This window comes from Phacochoerus africanus, chromosome 9, assembly GCF_016906955.1.
Source record: "Phacochoerus africanus isolate WHEZ1 chromosome 9, ROS_Pafr_v1, whole genome shotgun sequence".
Taxonomy (NCBI): domain Eukaryota; kingdom Metazoa; phylum Chordata; class Mammalia; order Artiodactyla; family Suidae; genus Phacochoerus; species Phacochoerus africanus.
Genome location: NC_062552.1, coordinates 26,621,638 through 26,641,641, shown reverse-complemented (window position 1 = coordinate 26,641,641; position 20,004 = coordinate 26,621,638). Strand labels below are relative to the sequence as shown.

The window sequence follows — 20,004 nt, the reverse complement described above, 5'->3', positions numbered from 1 at the left end:
GGCATCCAGAGCGTCAGGGTGTTAATTAATTCATAGAAAATGGAAATGACAAATGCATGAAAACTTAAGAGGTACAATAGCAGGAAGGGGGCTACTGTAGATGATTCAGTCATGCAAATTTTTATATAGCTTCGGGGGTAGAGAAATGCATGAGAAACCCCAAACAAATAAGAATTCTCCCTAATGATGAGGGATTTGAACTGCTAAGGCTACCCTGCATTAATCCCCATCGCCCACATCCAGTAAATGTACCTATAACCCAATAGGAATTACTGTTATTTATTTGTGTAGGGATAACTGTGTTTGTCTACATATGAATGTGTGACACAGAACAGATACTACAAAATAACAACTGCCCGGTGTGTTTGCTTAACTCTGCTTGGCAAAGTATCCATGTGAATGATGCAGCAAACACTCACCTTAGAGCTTGTTGCCATAAAATCCTGTCCACAAGCCTGAGTCTCCAAATACCTGCCAAACATCTCTACGTGACAGTTTCCTAGACGCTTCCTACTCACTGTTTTTGCTTCTGACCTCACACTCCTTCCACGCTCTCTACTTGGTTAACAGGATCGCCCACGCCAGAAAATTTAGTACATTTCTTGATGTTTTTTTCTCCCTCCTACCCTACGTGAAATCCATCTACAACCCCCTTTCACCGACCCACCTCTAGCCTAGCTAACCTCCTGGAAGTCCTCTGCCCTCATACTCCCCTAACATCCTCTCCGGGACCTTGGTCCTCAGATAACCCTTCATCCCTTCATCCCTGTCTCCTCCTATCTGCTTTTCTCTCCTTCAACTTCACTTAAAGCGCTGAGGACCCCCAGAGACCCCATCCTGGACATTTCTGTCTTACTTTGCTTTCCATGGTGGTTCAAGTCCTGTCTTCATCTAACCCTTGGGGCTCATAGCTGTGTCTTTTCCCTGCGCCTTTCACTTTTGCTTGACGCTCCCATCACCAGAGTTCCACTGGCCCCATTCCAGATACTTTGGTTTCCACTTCCCCTCTCTCCAATCTATGATCTTCATCGCTTGGGGTGTTGGACCAGACTCCTCATCATATTTTGGCAGTTTCCTCCCTTGGCATCTCATCCTTCATTCTGATGCCAAATTTCACTGTTAAAAATGTGTATCTTCTTGTGACACTCCTTTTTCCAACTGCCTGCACAGAAACACCCAGCTTCCTGGCCATGACACACCTACTCTTTATGACTTGGTCCCTGCGTGACTTTCTAGCTGACATCACACTGCTCTCACACAAGAATACTTGCACACTGACCACCTGACACTGGTACATGGTTCTACAATGTGCACATAAGTCTGAAGTGGCTTCATCCACCCCTCCATTTCTGGAAAATGTCTGTTCTTTCTTGAGTCCCTCAAGAAGTCTCCTGGGCCATACCTAGTTCTTGCTTAGATGCTCTACTTCAACTGCTCTCCCACAACCTTGTACCCACTCCAGAAGAACTGATCCACCCAATAATTCCTAGTGTATGTGTCTTTTCCATTGTCTATGGGAGCACTTTTTAAGAAGCAAGATTCTTATGCTAACCCATCTGTATCAGCAAATAGTCAGTACTGTGCTTGTCACATCGTGGGCACTTACTTAACATTGAATAAATACAATAAACCATGCCCAGATAATATTATCTCTGTGGATTCTCTCCGGATAGAAACTTGACAATAAGTGTCCAGCGGAACGGGTACTTATTAGAGAGAGGGAATTTCTAGTTTTCTCTGATGTAAAACTCTGAACTCTTTTGGTATCAGTTCTGAAAGACCAAATCACATGAAATCATTTGAAAAATAGCAATGTCTAACACCAAATGAGCACGTACCACTGTTCTCAGTTTTTTAAATATATTAACTCATCTAATCCACACAACTTTTGTAATTTCACCCTACGAGGCAGGTATGACTCACATTTCCACTTTACAGATGAGAGCGATGTGACATATGCTGTCCAAGATTATACGACTAGTATGTAGTGGACCCAGGGCTAAATGACAGAATGATAGCTAGATAAATGGATAGATAGATGGATGGATGGATAGATAGATAGATGGATAGATACAGAATGATAGCTAGATAAATGTATAGATAGATAGATAGATAGATAGATAGATAGATAGATAGATAGATAATAGAGTTAGATATTTTATGCACTGAAATAATTGTTGCTTTGGAAGGGATTTCCAAAATTTTGCGTACTCAGGGCACAGATACCAGCTTTTAGTGTTAATTATTGTAGAAATGATGTGGGTGAAAACCATTCTCACACGTGCAACCTTGCAGGATTTTCACTGCAGCATTGATTTTGAAAGTTGTAATTTAAAAACAACCAAAATGTCTTTTTAAGAGTGACAAGATTAAATAAACTCTGATATAAGCACTGTTGAATATATCACAGCAGTTTAAAAAAAATGAAGTTCCCCGTTTGAAAGATAGCTGAAATAAAATAATGTTCAAAATTCATGAGACCAACACCAAGAGTGAACCTCTAAAGTAAGTTATAGACTTCAGGCGATTTTAGTATGTCAAAAAAGGTTCATCCCGTGTAAGAAATGCAGCATCCTGGACAGCGATGTTGATAATTGGGGAGACTATGCATGTGTGGGGATAAGGAGTATATGAAACATCTCTGCACTCTCCTCTCAATTTTCTCATGAACCTAAAACTGCTCTTTAAAAGTGCATAAGAAGAGGAATGTAAATTGGGGCAGTCACTGTGGAAAAGAGAATGGAGTTTTCTCAAAAACCTAAAAGTAGAGTTGGCATATGATCCATCAGTCCCACTTCTGAGCATATATGCAAAGAAAACTCTAATGGGAAAAGGTATATGCACCCCAATGTTCATAGCAGCACTATTTACAATAGCCAAGATGACATGGAAGTAACCTAAGTGTCCATCAACAGATGAGTGAATAAAAAAGATGTGATTGACACACACACACACACACACAAAAATGCACGCACGCACACACACATGCACACACACACGGAATATTGCTCAGCCATAAGAAAAGAATGAAATAATGCCATTTGCAGCAACATGGAAGAATCTAGAGATTATCGTATTAGGTGAAGTAAACAAGAAAAAGAAAAACTTATGGTTACCAAAGGGGAAGTGGGGGGGAAATTAGGAGTTTGGGACTAACAGATACATACTACTATATATAAAATAGATAGGAGTCCCCACTGTGGCTCAGTGGAGGCGAACCCAACTAGTATCCATGAGGATGTGGGTTCAATTCCTGGCCTTGCTCAGGGGTTAAGGATCCTGCATTACCACAAGCTGCAGTATGGGTTGCAGATGTGGCTCAAATCTGGTGTTGCTGTGGCTGTGGTGTAGGCCAGCAGCTGTAGCTCCAATTCGACCCTTATACTGGGAACCTCCATATGCCACAGGTGCAGCCCTAAAAAATAAATAAAATAAAATAAAATAAAATAAAATAAAATAGACAAACAACAAGGACCTACTGCATAGCATAGGAAACTATAGTCAACATATTGTAATAATCTATAAAGGAAAATAATCTGAAAAAGAATATATATATGTATATAAAACTGAATCACTTTACTGTACACCTGAAACTAATACAACATTGTAAATTAACTATACTTTCATTTTAAAAAAGTTTTAAAAAAGAATTTAATACAATTGATACACAAAAAAGGAATCTCTGGAGAAGAAGTATATCTCAGTAAATAAGTGCATAATCCACCATGAAGGGGGTCATTTGACATCATTCTTGGAGTGCTAAAGTCTTCTTAGATCTGATTCTGATTTCCTCTCCACCAAAGAATTTATGATACTTATAGTTAAATAATGCAACTGTACAATTAAATAATACAGTTCTACAATTGTATTATTAATAACCATTTCTCGCTGAAAAAAAGCATAAAAAAAAAAAATAAATAAATAAATGAAAAAGAATAGATGTGTTAAAATAAATAAATAAATAAATAAATAACCACCTCTCTCCATGGTACAATGTAAGGTCTATAATGTCTTGTTTATCATATCACCTAGAATGGTGTAATGCCTATATTGAAGAAGCAATAAGATCTAATGATTTGTGAGGATATATTTATATAGTTACACTGTTATTTAACCAATTTATGCATTTTATATTTTACTTATTTACAGAGGGTGTATTATTTTTTTTATTCTTACCAGTTAAGTAATTCCTTTTATTATGCTATATAAAATAGTTAATCGTATATAAGGCTTTTTTCTTTATAAATTTTAGTTGCATAATATACACAATTTTAATATGATGCTAATTTTTAAAGAAAAATTGAAATGTAATAGATAATACTAAATAGTAAAGATGAAGCCATACAAAATGGGATAAAGTATAGAATAAATTTCCTATTTGTCTCAGCATATTTTCCATTCCACTTCTCCAGAGGGAGTCACTTAATCTGTTTAAGATCCATGATATAATAACCTGTGTGAATGTAATTGTGTTTAAATACATGTATTTTATTCTGTAAAAAAAATAAATAAATAAATGTTATTAGACAAAAAATAAAAAATAAACACACACACAAAAAAGGAATTTAAAAAGCAGAAACCTAAAAGTAAAATAATAAAAATTTTTAAAAAATAGAACTACCATATGATACAGAAATCCTCCTGCTGGGTAGTTAGCCAAAAGAGTTGAAATTGGTATCTTGAAAGATATTAGAATTCCAGGAGTTCCCTGTGGCTCAGCGGAAACAAATCTGACTCGTATCCATGAGGACACAGGTTCGATCCTTGGCCTTGCTCAGTGTGTTAAGGATCCGGCGTTGCCATGAGCTGTGGTGTAGGTCACAGATGCAGCTCGGATCCCACATTGCTGTAGCTGGGGTGTAGGCCAGCAGCTACGACTCCAATTCAACCCCTAGCCTGGGAACCTCCATATGCTATGGGTGCAGCCCTAAAACAAACAAACAAACAAACAAAAATTCCAATGTTCACAACAGCTAGGATATGAAAACAATCGAATCGTTCATCAGCAACTGTGTGGATAAAGAAACTGCGGTGTATGCATGCAATGAAATACTATTCAACTTTCAAAAAAGAAGAAAATCCTGCAAATATGCTACAACATGGATGAACCTTGAGGACACTGCGCTGAATGCAGTAAGTCAATCATAAAAAGACAAACACTGCAGGATCCCACTTAGATGAAGTATCTAAAATAGTCAAACTCCAAGAGTCAGAAATGGTCGTGGCCAGGGACTGGGAGGAGGGGAAAATGGGGAGTTGCTAATCAATAGGCATAAAGTCTCGATATGCAGTTTAAATAAGTTCTAGAGGTCTCCTGCATGATACTGTATCTACAGTGAGTCGCACTGCATTACACACTTCAAAATGTAAGAGGGTGTATCTCATGTTAAATGGTCTTACCCCCAAAAAAGGAAATTAAATTAAAAAGAAAAAAAAGAGCAGAATGTGTACTTGTGTACATAACCTAGGCAAATGAAAGGAAAATAAGGTTGGATTAAATTGAAAAAAGTACACAAAAATACATCATCCGTGTAATTAAAAATACATCCTCCAAAGGATGCACACAGGGAGGAAAAGATTTGGAAGTACATGTACCACACTGATATCCATGTATCACCATAAACTGCCACAAAAGAATGAGGTGATTCCAGAAGACTTTTAGCTTTATTTATAATTTGATTATATTTAAATAACGAATGTGCATATAATTATATAAGACATTCTAAACAAATAATCCTAATTAGTTGCTCTTTCTGGTTTTGATGAATATGTTTGTCCGAAAGGCATGGCTTTACATTGTATCCATTAGGCAAGAAATAGTGCCTGTCAGAGTTGAGAGTGCAGACCGCTCCCATTTTAATGCCTCTTTAAAATAATTGTCCTGCAGTTCCCATTGTGGCTCAGTGGAAATGAATCTGACTAGGATCCATGAGGACGAAGGTTTGACCCCCGGCCTTGCTCAGTGGGTTAAGGATCTGGCATTGCTGTGAGCGGTGGTGTAGGCTGCAGACGTGGCTTGGATCTGGCGCTGCTGTGGCTGTGTTCGACCCCTAGCTTAGGAACCTCCATATGCCATAGGTTTGGCTCTAAAAAGACAAAAAATTAAAAAAAAAAAAAAAGAATTGGCCTGAGAAGTCACTATGGTTTCAGGCAGGACCATCAATGATTGGATTCATCTTGAAGGATCTCTAGCATCAAGCTCGCAATAAGCACGTTCCCAAGCAGTTGTTCCCAAGCAGTGATCCAGGACTTGCCATGTGCCCCGTTAGTTCTCCAACTTCTTCACGCTCTACTTTTTTTTCAGCACTGAAACAGTCCTTAAGACAGCATCTTGCTCTCAGTAGGTTCTTTAAAATCATATCATCTTGGTGCCTTTCCATCTTAAAGGATGGCTAACAACATTTAGCCTTTGCCTACATTTCTTTCCCCATAAACCCCACTTCAAATGAACACTGTGCTGCCTCGTTGTGAAATAACCAATATCTTGCACAAAGTGTCTGCTCAACCTTTCTGCCAAAATCCTGAAGAGGAACAAAGAGGTAGGGTTTCTGCAGAAAATCAGGGAGCAGCAGTTCCCGTAGAGTCAACACATGAACTTCCTGAGCATGTGTTCGTGCTCATGTCTCCTATCTTGTGGGAGACCCTGTTCTAGGCTCCCCAACAGGAGCATGGAAGACTAAAAGGGCACTGAGAAGTTGGAAGACAAGACTCTTTGAAAGAAAAAGGAATGAGGTAAAGGCAGCAAGAATGACCTGGATATGTGAAATCTAAAATACACTACAGGAGTTCCCATTGTGGCGCAGTGGTTAGTGAATCCGACTAGGAACCATGAGGTTGCGGGTTCGGTCCCTGCCCTTGCTCAGTGGGTTAACGATCCGGCGTTGCCGTGAGCTGTGGTGTAGGTTGCAGATGCAGCTCGGATCCCGCGTTGCTGTGGCTCTGGCGTAGGCCGGTGGCTGCAGCTCCGATTCGATCCCTAGCCTGGGAACCTCCATATGCCGCGGGAGCAGCCCAAGAAATGGCAAAAAGACAAAAATAAAATAAAATAAAATAAAATACAGTACAAATCAACTTATCTATGAAACAAAAACAGACACACGGATATAGAGAACAGACTCATGGTTGCTGGGGGAGGTCGGGAGATGGGAGAGGGAGGACTGGGAATTTGGGATCAGCAGAAGCACACTATTATAAATAGTATGGATAAACAACAAGATCCTACTGTATAGCACAGGGAAATATATTCAATATCCTGTGACAAACCAACATGGAAAAGAACCTAAGAATATATGTAACATACAACCGAATCACTTTGCTGTAGAGGAGAAATTAACACAACATTGTAAATCAACTATGCATCAAGAAAATTTTTTTAAAAGAAACTACACCCCCCACCACCACCAAAGAAAATGACCTGGGTTCTCCTGCACTAATGGAGACTTTTAACATTTGATGATATGTGGAGTTTCCATCATGGCGCAGTGGTTAATGAATCCGACTAGGAGCCATGAGGTTGCGGGTTCGATCCCTGGCCTTGCTCAGTGGGTTAAGGATCCGGTGTCCCGGTGAGCTGTGGTGTAGGTCGCAGACGCAGCTCAGATCCCCAATTGCTGTGGCTGTGGTGTAGGCCGGCAGCTACAGCTCCGATTAGACCCCTAGCCTGAGAACCTCCATGTGCCACGGGTGCAGCCCTAGAAAAGGCAGAAAGACAAAAAAAAAAAAAATTTAAAAAGAAAACAAAACATTTGATGATAGGCTTTGGGAGAGAAAAAGAAAGACAGAAAGAAAAAAAAAAAAAAACAGCCAAGCAAACTTCTAATACAACTCTCTCCCTTCTCCCTACTGGCTCTTTCTCAGACCCAGAGTCTTCACACAGTATTTTATTGTAAAAGCCTAGTGGTATTACAGCATTCATTATTTATATTTGGATAATTTTAAAATTTCACTGGCATTTCAAGTCTCCTAAGTATCAAATTTTATGTTTATGTTAAAACCCTGTCTTTCGGGCCAAATCCTATGAGAGTTTTTCCCGTCTGCTTGATGACTACCTACTGAAAGGTTAAGTCTCATACGCACAAACCAGCTACTTTCTTTCTTCTTATTATCAAAATACGAACATGCTCCAAAACCATCTACCACATATTTCACAGAAATGGCTGCCAATGACACACTTTTTAAAAAGAAAATATTGGTCTATATTAGAATAATTTTGTACTCTAAATGGTGTTAGGAAACTGGTGAAAAGTTACGTGATTTCTGCTCCATGTGTTTTATTCATCTGTAGTTATAGAAACACACTGGCTACTCGTGGTCAGGAAGAGAAGATAAACAGAGTTCACCAATAGGGAGAAGGACTTTGATGATTGGAGTCGCAGGAATGCCTCTGCCAGAGTCATTACGAGCCTTAATAATAAGTATGCGACTTATCCTTTTCCCTTTGTAATTTCCTCAAAAATTATTTACTATTCAAGATTGAACAAATCTTCTGCTTAATGCAGTGTGCTACATTAAATTAAAAACATTTCAACCAATTTCAGAACCATTCTACATGAAAAGAAAAATATACTACTGTGACAGGCTAGTATTTATAAGGAAGAAAAGGTCTTAGAAAGTTATTTTTCTCCATCTTTCCTATTAAGCAATTACAATTTTTTGCCAAACTAAATATCTTGTGAAGATCTCTATACAAATAGTCTTGTAATAAGGCACTAATATCACGTTTTACTTGCAAGTGGAAAAGACAGTTAAACTTATTTGATGGAAGATTATTTTGAAATATTGCTTTATGTGTAGCATGTAATTTGGTATAATGCAATCCCATTTAGAACTCTCCCCTATGCTTCTGTTGCTAGATCCACAAAATAGACTTCTTTCTGACATGATTCTCCTGTGTTTAGACTCTAGGAAGGTTCCAGTGAATTCTATTTAGTATTTTTGCTAAGAGTCCCAGGTTCAAAAAAATTCTATATCGGAGTTCCCGTCGTGGCGCAGTGGTTAACGAATCCGACTAGGAACCATGAGGTTGCGGGTTCGATCCCTGCCCTTGCTCAGTGGGTTAACGATCCGGTGTTGCCGTGAGCTGTGGTGTAGGTTGCAGATGCAGCTCGGATCCCGCGTTGCTGTGGCTCTGGCGTAGGCTGGCGGCCACAGCTCCGATTCGACCCCTAGCCTGGGAACCTCCATATGCCGCAGGAGCGGCCCAAGAAATAGCAAAAAAGACAAAAAAAAATCTATATCTTTGGTTTCATTTATAATCATTAATTTCTTATCTAACACTCACACATAATTGAGTAATAAAAAATTACAGAATGACTTGTCAGTATTTGGGAAAAAAATGATGATTTCAGGAATAATGGCAAACACTGTCAATGTGTCTTTTTGGAAGAACAAAGCATAATAATTTGCTGAAATACCATTTGCAGAGGTCATATCTGTTTCGTTCACCAGCTCATGCACTGTGCCTCGCAAGTAAGTACTCTGCATTTGGAGGCAATTGACAGAAGACACATTTTACAAACGAACAAACACGTTGCACTAAGTTGGCATGTTCAAGGGCAAGATTTCCCCTACAAATAGGTCTATTTTTCATAGAAAAGACAATTCCTTGGAATAAAATCACCATCGTTTTCATCTAAAAACAGCTCGTGAAAATCTGTTTGCAGCCAGGACTAAACAGGCACTTACTCATATAAAGTATATGATGAAACCACTTCAGATCTTTGCAGTTAGATGAGATCGGATCAACTGCATCTCTCTATTAATTCATAGATTAAATTGCAAGCACAACAGAATCAGTTGTGCATTTGTAACATTTCATGAGATTTCATCTATGCATGTGTGCGTACACACACACTCCAGAGCAAATTATCTAGATAATAGCTGTCCAAATAATTAATGGAAATTTAATCTCAATTACCATACAATCTACCCTGCTTCTATCACTGGAGAAAAATTAAACTGCATGATTCACATGTATTGTTTTAAGTACTAAAGTAATACTTTTATTTTGAATTTACCTGGTTACCCATCCATGTTTGAGAGGCTCTGGGAGGTCAGCTCATAAGCTGAGGGGTTCAGTTTTGGCTGGCCTTGTTTGAGGTAGCCATTTCATAATTTTATGACTGCCAGCTTGATTTTAATTTGAACTGCATCTTTCAACATACGAAGGCAAGTCCTACTTATTTGAAAATGAATTACTGAGTGATTCACTGATGAAACGTTCTGGGGAATGCTAGAAACCTCGCCGGATGATTTAATAGAGCAAATGAAGGTGTGTCCAGAGGGTAAATTTATTGTGGCTCCTTGATTTGCAACACATGACCCCATAACTCTCTACGCAGAACTGCTGCTCAGGTTTTATCTTACCTCCAACGCTGGACATTCTGGAGGAGTCCTGATGAGAGCTGGATTTATTGCGGTTTTGATTTTTCCGTTTGTTGGCTGCTCTCACAGATCGAAGAAGTACCTCGCTCGCCTTAAAGAAGGCCACCATGAACGGCTGTTTTGACTGTGGCCCATGTCTTCCCACGAGCCCGGCCGACTTCACGCTGATGCTGTGTCCTAGAACAGAGGGAGCCGGCACTTGGTGGATGACAAAGACAGGACGGTTACCCACCAGAAATGAATGTGGAGGGCACTTTGGAAAAGGGAGACGTTTTCAAACACGACCAGAATGTTTTCTCTGCGGACCAAAGATGCTTCTAAACAGCGCAAGACTGCTGTGGCAGACAAACTGTCCACACTAGCTTTTTGGAGTCGGATCCCTTTGGCCGAAGCACACCCTCAGGCCTTGGCTGCAGGGCCCTTCTCAGACACGGAAGTTGGCAACGTTCTAAATGGAAAGGCTTGACGACCATCAGCCTGGAAATGTCCACGCTAAACGGCAATTTCAAAAATATTAGCTATGGGCTCCTCTGCATTAAAGGCCTTATAATTTCCCTCCACGTGATAAAATCTGAATGGCTGGCTGGGTGTTGCTACTTTCTCTGGTGGCTTTGGAGGCTTTCCAGTGTTAATTAGTGCTGATAGCCTCCCCGCCTCACCTCTGGCCTGTGCCCAGTGAACTTTACAAAGCCGTGATCTACTTAGAGCTCCTCTCAGGTTGTTCTAGAGGCCCCTGCGGGGGAGGGAGGTTTGCTTGAAGCTTCAGGTCTGGCTTGATGTAAAGGATTTTGAGGCAAACATGAACATTTCAGAATCCCTTCTCCACCTCTTAGCTCGGACACACCTGAGTGTTTACTGAAAGGATTTCAGAAGCTACAGACCAAGCCCAGAGATGCTCAGAAAGGAGACAAATTCCAGGTGAGCTTGGAGACTCACATTTGTCTCTACATGAACCTGTATCCAGACCCTCTGAGCCAATTTCTGTGGCTGTTTTTCTAAAAATGAGCGAGCCCAGAGCCTGGGCAGAAGTGAGAAATCAGGTGACCCGAGGACTAGAAGTAGATGGTAATCAAGTACTGCTCCTAGTGGGGCAGCAATAACAACACATCATTAAAATAACATCGAATGCATTTGGAGTCCTTGCTACATATCCTAGGCATTTTTCTAAGTGTTTCCCATGCATTATTTAATGTGATTCCACAAATACCCTAGGAGTTGGTATTACTATTCCCCCTTTTGATAATTCACTCCCATTATGCTCTCCTCATTTAAAATAATGATCACGGGAAATTTTATATATATAAAGAAAACCATTGGCCGATATCAAGTTCAATGAAAATCACCCAAGGAGGATGAACTATTTCATCTTAAGTTGTAAATGTAATCAAGAATTACTCAAAACCCATGCCCCCAAAATATTCTACTCCAGATACAGAAGATACCAATTTTTTCAAAGCACCATTAACATGGTTTGAAATCCTCGCATGATCGGCCCTGCCTTGTCCCCTGAGAGATGTGCAGGTTTTCTTAAAACATTTACTCAGTAAAGGCGGCAGAGCAACTTCAGTCCGTTATAAGACCTGACCCATCTTGGAAGAAAAGAGAAACAAGTGCCTGAAATGGCATCAATGGCATTTTAGCAAATAAACTGTTGCCCTTAACAAAATTTATTTTGGCAGCATAAACATTTTTGTGTATACTTGTGTTGTGCAGAGACCTTCTACCGTCAGAAAACGAGACCGTGTCATGTGAGGCTGTACAGCTGTTGAGAGGGACACAGAGGTCCTTTAAATGTGGAGATACTGGTTTAAAAAAAAAAAAATGCATGCACACTAGTCCAGCAGTATCAATCAATCTCTTCAACAATTGTTCTACAACGAATTGGGAAAAGGTGTTCAGTTCCTACAAATATTAAAACAGGCACCGGCATCACAAATGCCATTCCACTCAGTTCTACCAGAGAAAGAACTTCCAAATAATCAGAGCAGTAAACCTTAAACAAATAAGCATATGGGTTTCTCTTTTAAATGCAAACTTACAGTGGCTCCATGCCAGAGTCTATATTTCTTAGAAAAACTCTATCACTGGCATAAATGAAAGAGGCAGTTTGATTTGTGGTCAGAGTAGTTTCCATTCTACTTCCACTGTAACAAATGTATTAATTCAGCTCAGACTTCCTCCTTCTGGCAGCCCTTTTGCTGTAAAAAGAGAAATTAGAAGTTCCAGCCAAATACCATACCTTGAACTGACCCACTTCAATACATAAACACTTTTACAACATGTTTATTCAGGTGTAGCCCTTGAAATTGGTTTAAGATGTTTCCAGTGACAGAGAGTGCAGCAAAAAAAAAGAAGAAAGAAAGAAAGAAAGAAAAAACAGAACTGAGAAACTTGACTGTGATGGAATAGAATAACTGGCAATCTGTTCTTCAAATTCTGGGGTTTTTTTCTCTCTTGGAGTACAACATAAAAAGTATTTGTTGAGCTTTTAGTTTGATGTTTTAATGAAGTGTTAATTTCACAGGAATGAAATTTTTGATTGTATACATTGATGACTGCAGAAATCATTTTTAATATATGATCTTTCTAATACTGAAAAAGGTTGTCACAAGATGGGCGCAGATGGAATACAGTAAAAGAGGTTTTCCATTCATTGCAACACACACTGACCCTCTTACAGTCAAATAAGCACTTCACACAAAGTTCCAAGTTTCCTGGGGTTTGCAAGAGGGTTCCTTTTGTTATGATTTGAAAGAATTTCGATATTTTAATTTTTATCTGTGGAGAAATAATACTGCTCTCAAGATTTATGTTCTGAAAACTGTAAAGATGTGTGTATGTTACAAATAGGGGTTTCTTGGGCTTTACAAAGGTGGATATTGTGTGTGAAGCAAAGTACCCTTCAAATCAATGTGAACTCCCTTTAAAATAACTTTTGATATTATTAAGTTTCCTCTCGGTTTCCTTTTCACTTCAGCAATGAGGTGACTATTAAGATTCCATAAGTTAATGCTTGCTCAGTGGCTCTTGGTCTTGAGTTACACCAGGGAAGCATTAACTATTCGACCTACTCCTTCAGACACATCATACCTACACTGATTATGTGGACTGAGGCTTTTGAATGGCTGCACAATTATTTTCATTAGAAGTGCTAACAGAAACCCAGACTATATCGCATGTATTAAAAACTGTGAATCTTGGGAGTTCCCTGGTGGCACAGTGGGTTAAGGACCAGGTGTTGTCACCACTATGGCTCAGGTTGCTATGGTGGCTTGGATTTGATCCCTGGCCCTGGAACCTCCATGGGAGCAGCCAAAAAAAAAAAAAAGTGACTCTTTTATAAAACTTATTTGACAATGCTGACTTATATTACTAAAGATTATGTTTTAGATACTGCAAATATACCAGTAAAGAAATCTACCTAGAACATTTTGATTTAAGAAAACTATATGTAGGTATATATTACTGTGGTTTTATTTTTCAAAGCTGACCCTTATTTTTGATTTCTCATTAAAAGATATAGATAGGGGAGTTCTCTTGTGGTGCAGCAGGTTAGGGCTCCAGCGTTGTCCCAGCTGTGACTTGGGTTGCTGCTGTGAGTTCAGTCCCTGGCCTGGGAACTTCCATATACCACAGGTGTGGCCAAAAACTGAAAGATAGGTAGGTAGATAGGAAACATATATATTAAGGATTGACAATACCATGGAGATAAAAGTGGTGTGGGATAATAAAAAGAGTATTAACATAAAAGGGTAATAAGGAACAACAGCTTGAATCCAAACTTAATCACCTTAGGGTTCAGACAAGCCTAGGCATAGCCAGAATTGCTAAGTTTAATTCATCAGGCATATATGTGGCTGAGGACAGAGAAACCTGGAGAGAGAGAATGCACCGTAAGGAAAAGGTGACCCCCTAAATTACAGACTCAGAGCAATGTCCCAGTGAGTAGAAGGAAGCAGGGATTTTTGAGTCTGTAACTCAGTGTTCCTTTTGGCCCAGCTCCAAGGTTTGCATGATTGACTCCTTAAGAACAAAGAGAATTCAAGAAAACCTAATAGAAGTCTTTTTACCCAAAGGGCCCATAAAATCCTGGGAGGGCAAAGTAGCCCAACTTTGGAGCTTGGTTAACAGTGTGACACAGGGGGAGGAAAAAGATTCTTCCTCCATCAGGAGAGTGGATTCCAAGTAGCTCTACACTGGTAGCAGATGGCGGCACCAGAACCTAGGCTCGTATCTCCTGTGCTCGTATCAGTAGTCAGTTCAGAGCATGGGAGCAGCTCAAAGGTGAGCAAAGAAGCACTCTGATCACCTTGGGAGTTTTAAGGTGGATCAAAAACATACCAGTGTGAGAGGCAGGCTGGTGATGGGATGAAGTGGCCCTAGAACAAGAGGACACTTCCCTTGTGTCACCCCCCAGGTCCTGATGTTGTACCCTAGGAAGAAGGAAGGGCAATGATCTACGAAAAGGGGGGACTGACAACACGAGGGATAAGACCTTGCCAGCTGGAAGTTGCTCAACTTTTAATAGACCTCCCACACAAATGGGAGCGGAGAGGAGATAGAAAAGGCTCTTGGAAGGATTTACCAGCATCCCAAGGATCTCACTGATGGCAGCTATACCCAAAGAAACGTTGTGCCCAATTATCTCAGGTTTGTGCCTCCCCGAATTCTTGGATTATAACATAAAAGGAGTGATGAGAACAAATATGGGAGTCCAGAATTTGATATGGGCAAAAATATTGTCTTTTGCAATTACAAAAAGAATACCCGTTAATGCCTTTCCCTGTGAATGTTCTTTTCCAACTATTCCTACCTTGGCCATCTTGTCTTCATCTCAAAATTACTGCACAGGTACTGAGGGAAGAGCAGCAATTTGAGAAGCCAATATATAGGCATATTATTTCTCAGTTTCATTAAGTGTAGAATGAATAAAGATGGGAATAGGATAGGTATTGTCTAAGCAAACAATTCTTCTTTTCACACAGAATCAGGAGGAAGGTATGTGAGACTGGAGCTCGAACCTATGCATTTTGCTGTTACTGAAGATAGAGATTCAGGACTTCCAGATCTGAGACCCTGACCCAAATGACTTGTGTAGCATCCCTGGGAATCAGGGTGTCATATTCACATCTGCCTAAGGACACAACCATTTCAAATTTAGAGTCAATAGAGAAGGTAGGCTGGCAACCACAGATCCCTCCCAAACTCACCAGTTCCGTATTTCAGACCATTCTTTTTGGAAAATGTGACTTTCAATATGTTTATTTCTCTAAAAACGGGGTTATTAAAGGAGACTCTGACATAAAACAGCTCTTTGGAGACATGTTGATGTTATAAGGATAAGTGGTTCCAAATATGAGCATTTAGTTTCCCTCCAGAACACACAGTTCGAAAAACATTCATTCGAGGGTTTATCAGAGTCTAAACGTTGATATCACTCTAAGATGTTAGCATAAATTCCAGCTTTTTTTTTTCTCCTATAAACCCACAGTAATTGACTGCTTAACCTGAAACACCTGTGATGAAACTTGCACACAAGTTACCTATTCTTCATTTTGAAAGGTTCTTGCAGCATCCTTTACGGACTCGTTCATAGAAAACAAATCACTGCACTGTTTCTCATTCACATATTCTCCTGCTCTTTGCTTATTTTCAATCTGTGATTAAATTTGATTCTGGTGCTCTTAAATTATAGTTTCCATAGCTCTAAATTATACTGGAATTTTACCCTTTTTAGAAACAGATGATTTAGAATGTGCAGAATTCTCTACTCGGCATATAGACTAAATCATTTTTATATCAGATTTAAAGGAATGTGGGGGAGATAGAATTTTGTCTACTTAAAATTCCATATACATTTTAACTCAGTGTAACCTTAAATTAAGCATATTGTAATCTAGCTATGAATTTCAACTCCCATAATTTGATGAATATTTTGCAGTTTCTAGTTTTCAGTAAAAGTTCAGACCTATTACCAGATATTTGAAGTATCATAAATAGAATTGTATACCCACACTCAGAATTGTCTTGTTTTTAAGATGGTTTCCATTGCCTTTTAATCTCAAACAAAAACAAAGTAAAGCTGGGATTTTAAACTATTTCAGTGATACTGAAAACTCCTAGTAACACGGTATTAGTAAAAAATATATATAGTTTTGAATTTCAGAGTGCAAGGTAGTTGGATTTTTTAGTGATTCTTCATGGTGATTCTGGGCTTCTGTTTAACGACCCAGGCTTATCGTGTAATTCCTTTGCTAGATCTTTTCCTTCTTTTCTTTATATTGACATTTAAAAGAATACATAAAGAATACTTTATTTTATAGTAAGTATTATATATTTGAAACTATATATTCTTTATTTAAAAGTATCAAAAACAAAAGAAGGGTCAAATGTACTCGTATGCATGCATAAAGACAGGATTCCGTGGTTGATGATAAGGAGAAAAGATACACTGGAGGCATGATGTCCACGGAGGGCACACGGGGACCATGTCCTCATGTGCCCACACCAACAGTGGGTCAACTGTTAGGTGCAGACAAGAAATGTGATCACAATTCCTGGTTACACTGCAGTAGAAGAAATCCATTTTCCTCTATGATTGGGGCAGGTGAAGAGGAGAGAAGTTTCAAAGAGGTTTTTTTGTTCCTTTTTATGGCCACACCCGTGGCATATGGAAGTTCCTAGGCGAGGGGTTGAATCGGAGCTACAGCTGCTGGCCTACACCACAGTCATAGCAACATTGGATCCAAGCTGCATCAGCTTGCAGCAACGCCAGATCCTTAACCTACTGGGCAAGGCCAGGGATCAAACCCGCATCCTGACGGACATTATGTTGTTCTTCACCCGCTGAGCCATAACAGGACCTCCCTCAAAGAGATTTTTTTAAAAAGTTTAAATTCTTTCTAAAAAGTTTGCAGTGGGTTGGGGATCCAACATTGCAGTGAGTTGTGGTGTAGGTCACAGAGGCAGCTCGGATATGGTGTGGCTGTGGCTGTAGCATAGGCTGGCAGCTGTAGCTCCTATTCAACCCCTAGCTGGGAACTTCCATATGCTGCAGGTGCGGCCCTAAAAAAAAGAAAAAGGGAGTTCCTGTCATGGCTCAGTGGTTAACAAATCCGACTAGGAACCACGAGGTTTTGGGTTCGATCCCTGGCCTTGATCAGTGGGTTAAGGATCCAGCATTGCCATGAGCTGTGGTGTAGGTCGCAGACATGGCTCTGATCCTGTGTTGCTGTGGCTGTGACGTAGACCAGCGGCTACAGCTCTGATTGGACCCCTAGCCTGGGAACCTCCATATGCCATGGGAACGGCCCCAAAAAATGGCAAAAAAAATAAATAAATAAAAAAGAAAGAAAGAAAGAAAAGAAAAAATAAAAACCAAAGGTTTGTAGAAGAGACTGTCATGCCCTACAGTTTGAGAAAGTCATGGGGATTAGAAAAAAAAACTGGACTATTTAGTCAGAAACATGGGCATGATGGTTCAGGGCACGATGGGTGGGACATGCCAACAGTTGAGAACTGCAGCCCGAGAGACTCATGGAAGGGGTTGGGGGGTTGGTGCTGGAGGGAGAAAGGCCGAGAACCATAAAAGAGCAGGGCCAGAGGTCTGTGCCCCATTGTGGAAGCTTTCCAGAACGCTCAAATATTTCATCGCCCCGAGGGTGGGACTGAGGCGATGGAAGGTGATTCGTCTCCTTTCCACCGACATCTCCTGAAAAGCAGAGGCTTGCGGTCTCGGGGGTGACAATCCCCACAAACGCTTTTTCCTGGGGCCCAATTTTCAGCTAGTGGAAACAGGAATTTCAAACTAGGAATTGTAGTTTACCTACACATAAGCACTTACTTTTTAATAGCTCTTCTCTTTATATACAGTGCCTTTCCCCTGAGGTCCTGTGAAATTTACAGATATCATCTGTCACACGTCCCAAAAAGACTGGTTACCAGTTGGTATTACAGGCCTCATTTATTTTAAGAAAGCAGAAACATTCTTTTCACAAAACCAGGGGACGAGTGAATAATTTTTAGTCATCTTTCCAGTTATTGTATGACTTTTTAAAATTAAAAAATGTACACATACATACACACATACTTCTTTCCTTTAAAACCATAGGAGAATTAAATAATACTATAATGAAGGATACTTTCAGCAGAAATCAACCCAAAAAAGCCTTTGAAAATTATTTCTATGTGTTAAGATATCAATGGAGAGAAGCTTTTAGACATCCAACCTGGAATTTGTTTCATAGCAGTGAAATTAACTTTATACTCTGTGTTTTATCTATAGTGGATGAAAGTGGTCTTTGTAACTAAACTTAATGCATTACTTGGGAAATTTATGAGTGTCTAAAGGAAACATTTTTTTTTACCAGCTTATATGCTACATTATTCAAAAAGAACTTTTATCATACAAAAAAAATAGTTCATTAAATGTTTGACCTTCCCTTTCAATTTGATACATGAACCTGTGAAATGATCTAGAATCTTTAGAATAGTCTCGGACTACCAAAATGGAAGAGAAATACATCATTTTGACACTCAATAAAGAGAAAGAGTGAAAGGAATAAGAGGTATTTTCCCAAATAGGCAGTGAAGACCTAATACTGAATACCTAATGTATATCCCATGACGATGTGTCTGCTTTTTGCCTCCCAAAAAAAGGAAAAAAAAATGAAGTTAAGACATTTGATATTTAATCCTTTCCTCTACATAGGAAGGTAGGGTCACAAAACATTCCTCTTTTTTTTTTTTTGCTTTCTTAGGGCCGCACCCACAGCATATGGAGGTTCCCAGGCTAGGGGTCAAAATGGAGCTACAGCTGCCGGCCTAGGCCACAGCCACAGCAACATGGGATCCAAGCCATGACTGCAACCTACAGCACAGCTCATGGCAAGGATGGATCCTTAACTCACTGAACAAGGCCAGGGATCAAACCTGCGTCCTCATGGATCCTAGTCAGATTTGTTTCTGCTGTGCCATGATGGGAACTCCACAAAACATTCATTTGAGTGAAGAGAAGCAGAACTTTCCTTCACCAGTTTCTCAGGGGTCTGGCCACAGGAGAACATGAACTGGCCTGCTTCACGTAAGGGACCAGGCACAGGTGAGACCTCATGCCACCATGATTCCATGGCGATTCCATGACTCCATAGTGTTCCATGATTCCATGGTAGCTTCCAGAGCAGGAGCATCCTTCTGAGCTGTCCATATGCAAAATAATGGTTGGGTTCCCAGCGTGTTTACCTCTCGGTCAGATTGAATCAAAAGCAGTTCTGAGAGTTCCTGTCATGGCACAGTGGAAATGAATCTGACTAGGAACCATGAGGTTGCAGGTTCAATCCCTGGCCTCGCTCAGTGGGTTAAGGATCCGGTGTTGCCATGACCTGTTGTGTGGGTCACAGACGAGGCTCAGATCTGGCATTGCTGTGGCTGTTATGTAGGCCAGCAGCTGTAGCTCTGATTGGACCCCGAGCCTGGGAACCTCCATATGCAGTCCTACAAAGCAAAAAACAAACAACAGCAACAACAGAAAGCAATTCTGACCTCACAGCAAAAGTAGAACTTTCCTTTGTCTATCAGTTGTACCACCTCAGAGAGGGATCATGTGACAACTTCCTTATAAAT

General features: G+C 40.0%; 1 protein-coding gene across 1 annotated transcript in view; it reads right to left on the bottom strand.

The window, feature by feature from the left end:
- The window catches only part of BMP5 (bone morphogenetic protein 5), a 127,103-nt gene that overhangs the window by 12,900 nt on the left and 94,199 nt on the right, over positions 1 to 20,004 (bottom strand). The window contains exon 4 of the mRNA XM_047796978.1: positions 10,366 to 10,560. Within this exon, the coding sequence (XP_047652934.1) occupies positions 10,366 to 10,560 (195 nt within the window). The remainder of the gene's footprint in view (positions 1 to 10,365; positions 10,561 to 20,004) is intronic.